General features: G+C 41.0%; 1 protein-coding gene across 1 annotated transcript; it reads right to left on the bottom strand.

Moving 5' to 3' along the window:
- Positions 1-4,207: 4,207 nt before the first annotated feature.
- Positions 4,208-5,450, bottom strand: LOC121082682 (interleukin-8-like). Its single transcript, XM_040582348.1, has 3 exons — positions 5,387-5,450; positions 5,072-5,207; positions 4,208-4,295 (listed from the first exon to the last, which is right to left on the bottom strand). Exons 1-3 carry the CDS (start codon positions 5,448-5,450, stop codon positions 4,208-4,210), a joined length of 288 nt encoding a protein of 95 aa, XP_040438282.1.
- Between the last annotated feature and the right edge of the window lie 4,586 nt (positions 5,451-10,036).

The raw sequence follows: 10,036 nt of genomic DNA, 5'->3' as shown, positions 1-10,036 counted from the left end.
TGCTGTGCAGAAGTTTTCTTTTTGACAGATGTCCTGTTCTGGTTCTATTTCACATCAGGTTTTATACTGGAAAGGTGCCCTCCCAGCTGCCTAAGTGCTGAACAAGTGTGCTCCAGTACAATGCATGTGTTCTGTACTCACCAGTTTCCTAATACGTGACAGCGTTGCATAAGAAATCCAAACCTCTGTGCAGTCCATTCAGTGCCACTTCAGAAACCCCTAGTTTATTCTGCTGCTGTATATTTTAAATTATTTCTTTCAATTTTGATTGTTATCCATCATTTTCTGCTAGCACATCTTTATGGGATATTAGTTTTAACTAACAATGCTGAGCTTGCGCTTGGAAATCAATACAGCATTACCAGCCATCTCCCCAAGCCAAAATAAAGACTCTTTTCCCCCTTCTCTGAATGAAGAATTTCTGTTCAGCTCTTTGTATTGAGTTTAAACACCTTATGCAGAAACTTGTACCCAACATAATTAACAGGAATCTTTCATCCCAGTCTTATGTTTTGATACGACTCTAATGAACTTATTTAGCTAGTGTCTTAGGAAGTTGAGACATAACTAGTTTCTATTGTTCTCTGAAAGGATTTTGTCTTTTTCAGTTTGGCTAAAGGGATTTAATTGCTTAATTCTGTACTGAAAAGCTTCTCTAGTCATTGGACAGGAAGTGGTGAGCTTAAAATGACTGGGGCATTGTCACCTAAGTCACTTAAGATCTTTTGAAAATTTCGTTTGTTCAGAATATGAAAAGAGAAAGTACCTGATGATAAGAGTTGTTACAACACCTGATTAAAATAAGCACTTAGGAGGTTACCTGTTTTTTGTTCTTACCTCGTGCATCTAGAATAATCATAGGTGTTTAAAACAGAAGATAAACACACATCGTAAGTGAAATCTCTTGAATTTTCCTCAGGAATCCCTTTCTAGATTGTCTGTTATGTACTCATTAGGATATTGGATATTCTTATTTTTGTGAGGTGAAAAAAAGGCCGTCTTAAAGAAAGAAACTGGACCACATTGTGATCTGATAAAATATGCTGTCTCTGTGAATTTCAGTACTTTACTAAAATTCTGAAAGCAATTGGGTTTTGAAAAGAAGGAGCCTGCCAAATGAGAGCCTGGGTATTGTATGCAGGGGAGATGGTAGTTTATCCTGGGCATACATCGTGTCTGGTGCTTGCTCAGTGGGGAGCAGGACAACACGTTGGATGTGTTAGCTAGGATTGCCAACTATTAATTGTTAAATGTCTCAACATAAAAATATTTTGCCAGGAGAATTAGTAATGTCATGAATACTGAGTTCATTTTTGGAGATACAGCATTAACAAAGCAGAAATCACAAGGAAGAGCAGCCCACGTTTCACAAAGGTGGTTGTCAATTCAGAAGAGCGGCAGTGCTTCTCTTAGCAGTCTCTGAGAGCATGAAACAGGCTTTTGGAAGCGTGAGGGTGGTTGTTGTATTCCTAAGAAAGGTACACTGTGAGCGCACACAGAACAGAAATGCAATATTTTATCATTTCTAGACAGCCTCTGAATCATGTCTCACTGATGGGCGATAACCTGTGGAGGAGGAAGGGGTACGGTCCAGCCACTGTGCAGATGCCCTGCCTGGGGTCCTGGCAGTGCAGCCATTGCTGACATTTTGGACAGAAGCATTTATGAGGAGAGCCCTTCCTTGGCCACGATTCAGCTCCCAGTAACCTGACTGGGATTTTTTCTGGTGGCAAAAGTTACATGCTCACCGTATCTGTACAGCACTAAAACTGGTGCCAGCCCTTTAGGGTGTGCACATGAAGTGGTTCTTCCTCACCAGCCCCCACTCTTGGCTGCTGTTTCTGATGTATTTACCTCCAGATTAGATCTCCAAAAGAAGCCAGCTTGTAAAAATCACTCAGAAAACAGGAAGGCTTAGCGTTTTGAGACAAGTCTGAACGAAACCTGTTCCCTTGAGAAACTTGGTCTCCTTTACATTGTGAGGATGAGGTCTAGCAGGCTGTGTGAAGCAAAGGCAGTGCTGTGGGACAGGGGCAGAGGTGGGGATAGGGAGCGAAGCGTGGCTGGAATAGCTGTCATCTTGCACAACAGCTTGATCAAACAGTACCAGAAACTCCGTTTTTGTCTTGCACTGTGAGCAAATATGAGCTGTTTGTGCAAAGTGTGGAGTGGCTCCTTATTGGAAAACTCCGAGGCAAAACAAGTATCAAAACATCTGCTGAACTTTCCCATTTTCTCAAGTGTTGGCTGCTTGTATTCCAGCCATTCCTCTGTAAATTGCTGTGTCTCCCGCAGTTGTGTGGCTGCGCCATCAGGGCTCTGTTTCTTAGGATTTGACCTGATGGAGTCCTCCTTTCTCACTGGAATTAGGGAGGATGCTCAGCGACTTCCTTAATGTTTATCCATTTTTCCTGCTTATTTAAGTCAATGAAAAACCTCGTTCAGTGGCAGATTCTCAGCTGATGTGCTGTCTGCACGCCACCACTTGCTACAGCCTTGGAATTTCTGTGACTAACCAATGCTGTAACTAATCATTACTTTCTATGTGTGAATTTTATCACCCAGAACTCTGAAAACCCTAGGTCTGGCAAGAAAGGAAGAAGGAAGGAAGTCACGTTAATAAATTCCTCCTATTGGAAGCTGTCTGTGCTCACCAGAGGCAAGAATTTGCTGTTGTAATTAGCTGCCCCAGACAACTCAGCTGCCGCTTGCCCTTTTGAGAACCCACCACGTGACACAAAATGAAAGAAAATGCATCCTCTTTTTCAGTTCTGTATTTCAATAAGGAAATTAAGAATGCACAATCGAAATGAAAACATTTCCACAAGATTTTATTAGGTATATAAACATAAATAAATAAATAAATAAATAAATAAATAAATAAAATTGAAGACCAACTACATTCTTATGCAAAAGTAAACAAATATGCAAAATTACATAGATAAAAATAAATATAAAGTGCTTTTTCCTAACAAAAAGATGGCATTAAAATATATGTTTATACCTCAATGACAGTAACTCACAATAAATTAGATATTGAAAACGGTGGCACAAAACCTGATGTCTCATAATTTTGGCATCCTAATTCTGCAAGCTCCCCTCTTCCAGTCAGTAGCCCACTCTGAGTGGCAGTGACCTAGGTGCAGTTGATGCTACCTATCCATGCTTTCCTGGAGAGAAGGAGTCACTGGTCTTTTCCTAAACTGTTAGCAAAAAGGAAAGGTGTCATTTAGTGAAAGCTCTGCTGAGTGCACTGCACTGATCCAGCTGTGTTTAGCAAAAATTATTCCAGGATCATCTCCATATCCATTCACAAGCTGTTTTTTCTGCCAGCTTTTTCTGGTGTCAAGTGGTTTGTTTCTTTCCTACATAATGAGATGTTTATAAAAGACTTAAAGTGCTGTTGTCAACTAACTACAAAACCAGCGAATCCATACTCTAGATGCTGTTAGAAGTGTGAATGTGGGAGGCAGGAGGAGGTGAGCTGCCAGAAGCTGGATGGGTGTCTCTCCCATTTTTGCCTTGCTGGAAGACTTGGGACATTCTTCTTGTTTGTCTTAGGACACTGTCTTGGGTTTGGCATTTGCCCTAGGAAGAAAGGCAATGGAAAAGGAGACAGTTAGAACTTGCTCATGGAACAGGTAGCACTCACTGGAATCAGATGAAATCCTCTGCTCTGGGTTTTGTGCTTCGGTGTCCAAGCCCCTTAAAAGCTGTAACTGCACCTAAGGGACACTGGTACGTTGGGACTTCTACATGAGTAACCGTGGCTGCCATAGTTTGATGCTTCACTCGACACATCTTAGTGTGGATCCCGCCCCGCCCGCCCCCCCGCCCCCCGCTGTCTAAATGCCATTAATTTTGAAAAACTGATAAATTGATTGTTGCTTTCTACCATTGCAAGCAAGAGAAAACAAGTTGGTTAATGCCCAGATTTCCTGAGCACTTGAGCTGCAGGTTTTCAATGTGCTTATGCCTTGAAAGAGATGTAGCTAACATTCGCATGGGGTGTGCGGCACAGTAGGGGATTGAACCTAATGCTATAATCAAAGCTCAAAGCAGTTACAGTATTTGTCCCAGTTAGTAAGCACAGATGGTAGTAACTGCCTGAGGAGACAGAATTTTTGAGCACTTTACTCTGTAAATGTTTGCTAGCTCATTTCGAATGTTTTTTTTTGATAAGCTGTACTCATTGAGAACAAATGACTCACTTGTCCAGAATTCCCTTGATGATCAGCTTCACCCAGGGAGCAGTGGGGTCCAGGCACACTTCTCTGCCATCTGTCAAGGTAGCTCTGCAACAGAGGAGAAAGGAAGGGAAAAGGTCTACTTAGGGAATTCCAAGGCAATTCCCTTTTTCCCTGATGAGATCATTCCAGGCGTACACTGACACGTTCTCCTTTAAGTTGTATCCATTGAGGCTGTGGCCTAACATAAAGGTTTTGGTGTTTTTTTTTTTTATTTTAAATGGATTCATATCTTCTCATATGTGTTTGTTTGAATGCATTAAACCCTTTGCAGGACTCTCAGTCTTTTCAAAATTGCTTCCCCCTCCCTCAACTTGCTTTGTATTTGTAATAGTGTTTAACTGAAGGGCTAAACCTTTCTGTCTTGGTTCAGGAATTTTGTTATAGGAAAAGTTCTGGAATTGTGACTGGATTGTATGACTTCTATGTTAGTGGTAGTCTTGAGTAGAAGTGCAATTGTTTTTTTGACCTAGCTGTTAAAATTCACACTTTGATCGCTTGCTCAGCCTAGCTCCATGCATTTAATTATCCTCTCATATGCTGGTGGAATTCAGAGTTTTAGGAAGTTATTTGCTGTCTAATGAGTGCAAGATTAGGTCAAAATATTGCATGGGGTGTTTACAAAGAAGAGAACGGCAAACCCAACACACAATTTGTAACACGTAGTATGTCATTTCTAACAGCAACGAGCGTTGCTGTTCTGCACTGTGAGTAGCTGCGCCTGCTAGCTTGTGACATCTTTCAGGGAACACTTACATCATCCTTAATGTAAAATCTGTTTCCTTCTTGTTAAGTAATAGGAAGGGTTTTGCAAAAGCACTTACATGACTTCAACATCCTTGCAGTGAGGTCCGCTGGGGGTGAGGTTCACATTATGAATGAACTTGGGGTGGATGAACTTCGAATGGGTGTCTATGCACTGGCACCGGAGCTCCATCGCTGAGCGTGGCAGTGCCTTACCTGTGGCACAAGAAGAAAAATAAAGTTGGACTGTTCCGTTATTTCCATGGGAAGCACAGCACGTTCTCTTTGCTTACAGTATGAGAAGAGCTACCTGCTGCGCTTGTAAGACAGGATGCTCCCCTGTCAGCGTTTACACTAGCAGTTAGTTAGGAGAACTTTAGGAAGGAGTTCTTTACCTTTTGTTCCAACCGCTGAGATCAGGAGAAGAGTCAGGACAGCAGCTACAGCTTTGCCCATCATGATGCGAGAGTGTCTCTGCCTCGTATTGCCTGGTTCAGATTCTGTGGTGAGATGAGCTCTGATAGCCCCCAAGGGTGGCCAGTGCCTGTGCCCTGGGAGCTGCGTGTTTATATACCGTCTTGCCCTCCCTGTTGTGCTCCAGCATCATGGCTGGGTCATACCCATGGAAACTCCCAACCTGTGAGATGCTGCTGTAGAATGAGTCACAGGTGAGCGGGTAAGCCCCTTTCCCTAGATGACCACAAAAATGTTTTTCATTAACAGAAAACACTTAATTAGTTAAATAAATATGAAAAGATAGAATATGTAAAAAATTGCCCTGTATTTAGCTTTGTGGAATCTATAGGGTTGTTGTAATGTTATTTCTTGTGATTATTTTCTTCTGTACTTTCATACTTTTGATGTTATCATTACGTTACTTTTTGTGACTTTCCAGTTCTGGTGGAAGGAATTTGATCTGTGACATTCCATCTGTGTGCCTTTGGGCTTTGCTTTTTTTTTCATTTTAAGACATGATAGAAGTAGGAGCTAATACTTTGTAGAAATGATAGGTACTTGAACTGGATTTTCATGAGCCCCCCTTGTCCTTATATGCACTTACATTTTCAAAAAACCTTTCTTTATATGCTGAGATAACTTTGCAGACATACTTACAGTGTTTTTTGATACATTAAAACCTAGCATCACTGAAATGAACAACAGAATCCGGACAGACTTTGTTGTACTATTGAGAACACATTAAATATATTATGATGATATGATGAATTGCTGTGCCAGATTCGGTGGATTTTTTTGATGATGGCTGCTTCTTCTGAAGCCAAAACTTCTTCACTGTTTGCTGCTTTAAATCTGGGCAGAGGAAAATTCTAAAAGCTGCTGCAAGATTCTGCTTCTGAAATAAATCGAGGCACTTTTGCAAATAGAAATCCAACCCTGTAAAGAGAAGTTATCTTCTGATTACAATAAAGTTAAAGGAAAAGTGCAGATGGGTTCATGAAGGAGGATTATTCAGATAAAGTCAGTTTATTAAAAATAGAAAAAAATACTAAAAAAACAGGTTTTTTGAGGGGTTAAACATTAAGGAATCTCATTATTGTTCTTCTGCCAGATAATGCAAAGGAACAAAACATAGGACCAGACATGAGTGAATACAGGTTTATTGTCCTCTGACTCATCATGAAGGACACAGAGATTTATGTATGCTGGACTGAATTCCAGTTTGTATTACTGTGTAGCTCAGTGTCTGTAGTTTTACACAGTGAAGTTTATAAATAGTCTGAGGGGATGTGTTCTGGATAGTAGCTAACAAGATATGTAGATATGAAATTAAGTGCCTGTTTTTCCCGTAAATTTTCAGCTTGCAGTGAGCATAGCTGGATTAGCTAACGTGAGCACGCAAGCACTCAGTTACAGCCGTTCTGGCAAACCAGAGGTCTGCCTCTTCAACCAGGGCCGTCAGCAGGTGGCCAGAAATGGGTAAGAAAAGATCAAGTGTCTTTGAGACTTATCCCCAGTAGTATCCTACTCTGAGCCAAGTTTCATTTGCTGCCTCCTGATTCTTTTATAGGAAAACAAGAAGTAAATATTGATCCTTAGCTAAATTTCCATTTCCTTCATAATTCTGTAGGCCTTTAACGCTTCTCCGGGTTGATCTCTTTATACAAAACGTTGTTCTGTTGCCTGATAGCAGCATAGGCTGGCTTGTTCATTCCTATCTCTGGACTTTTTATTTCCCCCTAACACACTATTTTCACGCACAGCAAACCCTTTACAGAAATGCAAACTAGAGTATCAATGGCAATGTCTTCTGGCCTGCGTGCAAGGAGAAAATTGAAGTGTGAATTGCACTGCCTGAGGAGCGCAGAGCTCTTTTCCAAATAAACCCAAGAAACTGTTCTTTGTCTTTAATTTCACTCGTGGTTTTCATTAACTCAAAGATAAAATTATTACTTCTGTTCTGTATATGCAAAAAAGTTGTTATCCTTTGTTGTTTTTGTGTAAAACCTACCACCTCTTTTGTTTTAAGGAAGCGTTGTCTCTGCTTTCTTGATCCAGGCAGGTAAGATGTTTGTGACTCTTGTACGTTATTACTCAGATACAAAGAAAGGGTTTAGGTGTCTTGCATCTATCATAGATGACATAATGATTACAGTGTAACAAATCTTGATATGCAGCAATGGGAACAACTGACTAGAGTTCTGGAGCCCGTGTTTTGACTTGTAATTTAAGAGGTAGAAAGCAGACGACTTGACCTGCAAAAACCCCACAGTCAGCAAAGATAAAATTCCTTTTGTAGTTGCAGAGGGAAGTCAGAAAAGATGAACTATAAATGGAAGGAACACATGTTTTATTGTAAGCTCTTGTGATTTGGGAGAGAGAGAGGAGCTGCTGTTTCAATTCGTTTACATGGACCTAGTTTGGGAGCTGTGAGACAAGTGACTTAAAAGCTGCTGAATTTCTAATGCATACGGTCTCTGATTGAAAAGAATAATTCCTAAGCCTTAAATATGACTATTGTTAACAATATCTGGTAGCCTTCAGCTGAATAAACCCTTTTTTTGTCATCAGGGTCATAAATACAGTTACTGAGAAGCTTCAATTTTCTTGGCATACACCTAACAAGTGATAATATTACTGAGAAATTATTTGCTTATCAGCAATATACAACACACAGGAATGGAGACTATCCTGTGTCCAGCTTTTGGCATTGCTGTGTGCTACAGGAGTCCCTGTCCAAATCACACAGAAAACTGGTACATGCTAGATTAGTTTGAATCAATCTGTAGGTGCTACAGCAGGCATAAAATTCCCTAATTCCGCTAACCAAGGCTTTCACATCAGTTATGCTGTGGCGTAGCAAAGGGCAAGAGAGAGCCTGAGGCACCCAAGTGAAAAAATTAGAGTTTCTCAGATTAAATTCTGTATGCTTCTCCCCAACTTCACCTGACTTGTGAGCGACCCAGAACTTTAAATTTCCTTGTGGTCCCACAGGCAATAGGGGTTTTCTTTACACAGAGGAACCCCTTGGACTGCTCTGTCTTCATCTCCTTCAATGATTGTTCACCAGTATTTTCAGAAATCCTGCCTCCAAACGTGTAAAAGATAATTTAGAAAAAACTGAGCAGCTGAGTCAGTGAATGTGACAACTCCTATTGGGTTTTTTTCAAGAATATTACATTCAGCAGGAAAGGGTGGTCCTACTTGAGCTTTAGATTTCCTTCAGGCAAATTCTTCCTCTTACTTTCTTATACTTCTGTGACCCTGTGTGCAAAATCTGTGTGTACTTTTGATCTGTAAAGTGAAAATGTCTCAACGTCTTTGTGTCTTTTTCTGGCAGTCTGGGTCTTCAGTGTCATCTGTATTTTGGCGGTGAGACCATCTCTACTATGAACCTCTACCTGAGGCAACTTGGCTGGCTTGAGAGGGCCAAACAGAACTAACTTACAGTTACAAATACCATACACGTATATGTCTTTCCGCCCTAAGTATTTCTTTATGAGACAGCAAAAAAAAAACAACCCCAAGATTTCAGGTTTGCCAACTGTTACACTGGATGACTTCTATATGAGAGATACAGAATAAATGGCTGTAAAGAGAAGTGCAGCCATGAGATACATATCTTCCTGACGAGCTTCAGCAGTGACTGGGTCAGTCCTCTACAAAAATATCCGTCCTCTTCTCTGAAAGCCTAACTCATTCTGATGAGCCCTTCTTCTCAGGAAAGACTTACTGAAATTTGTGTGGTTGTCTGCACCCCTCTTCCTGAGGCTGTTTATGCTTCTAATGTAGAAGCTTTCTAACAATAAATTGCATTCATTTGTTTCTAGAAGTGGTGGGCATGGAAATAAAGTGTATTTTCTGAATTAGCCTTCTACTGGGCAGGTGTTACAAAGGTCACTGTGCAAGTCTTTTTACAAAAGGGTATTAATTAGTCATAAAGTTGCACAAAGTCTTCTAAGAACAAAGATGAGAGCCAGAGCCCTGCTGTGCCACAGTGCCACTTCCTCACGGTGCAGGAGATGATGTCCCCTGTTCCTGTATTTTCCGTGCAGCCCATGATTCTTGCAGCAGAGCAGTAAGTTGCAACACCTAGACCGGTGAATATTTTTTTCCACCTCCACTGCTGGTGAAATCTCTGGTTTAGAGGTAGGAGAAGTGCCTTGGAGTTCTGCCTTGAGAGGACCTGCCACGTGGATCTCCCTGCAGCACAAGCAAGCGCTCCAGCAGCACACAATTGTGTAACGCATCTAAACCCATCACTGTCACTTCTTTCTCTCTCTTCTGAATTTTCTGTTAGCTGGCTTCATTTCCCCTTGTTTGTCTTTCTAACTGTTCTGAATCCTAGTGTTTTTCATTTAATACTCTACCCTTACAGCTGGACTCCTAAAATTCATTAATGGCGATGTTGAGCATTGCTTCAGCAAAAGTCCCTGAGCCTCAAGCAGAACATTTACGGCTGACTCAGGACTCTATTCACAGTTTACAGCAGTCTGGAGGAATCCAAAACTGCAGTCCTTCCTTTCTGTGCCCTTTGGCCGATTCACAATACAATCAGAAGCTGTTTACTGATCAGGTTTGATGGAAAA

This window comes from Falco naumanni, chromosome 1 (genome assembly GCF_017639655.2).
Source record: "Falco naumanni isolate bFalNau1 chromosome 1, bFalNau1.pat, whole genome shotgun sequence".
In the NCBI taxonomy this organism is placed as follows: Eukaryota; Metazoa; Chordata; class Aves; order Falconiformes; family Falconidae; genus Falco; species Falco naumanni.
The sequence above is the reverse complement of the archived record's forward strand: the minus strand, read 5'-3'. Positions and strand labels throughout refer to the sequence as shown.

What these genes read in the sequence shown, in the direction of transcription:
- LOC121082682 (XM_040582348.1), bottom strand. Translation starts at nt 5,450, where the DNA reads ATGATGGGCAAAGCTGTAGCTGCTGTCCTGACTCTTCTCCTGATCTCA. An exon ending in CTCAGCGGTTGGAACAAAAG is followed by an intron (nt 5,208 to 5,386) that starts GTAAAGAACTCC and finishes CTTGTGCCACAG; the next exon opens with GTAAGGCACTGCCACGCTCA. An exon ending in TGCAAGGATGTTGAAGTCAT is followed by an intron (nt 4,296 to 5,071) that starts GTAAGTGCTTTT and finishes CCTCTGTTGCAG; the next exon opens with AGCTACCTTGACAGATGGCA.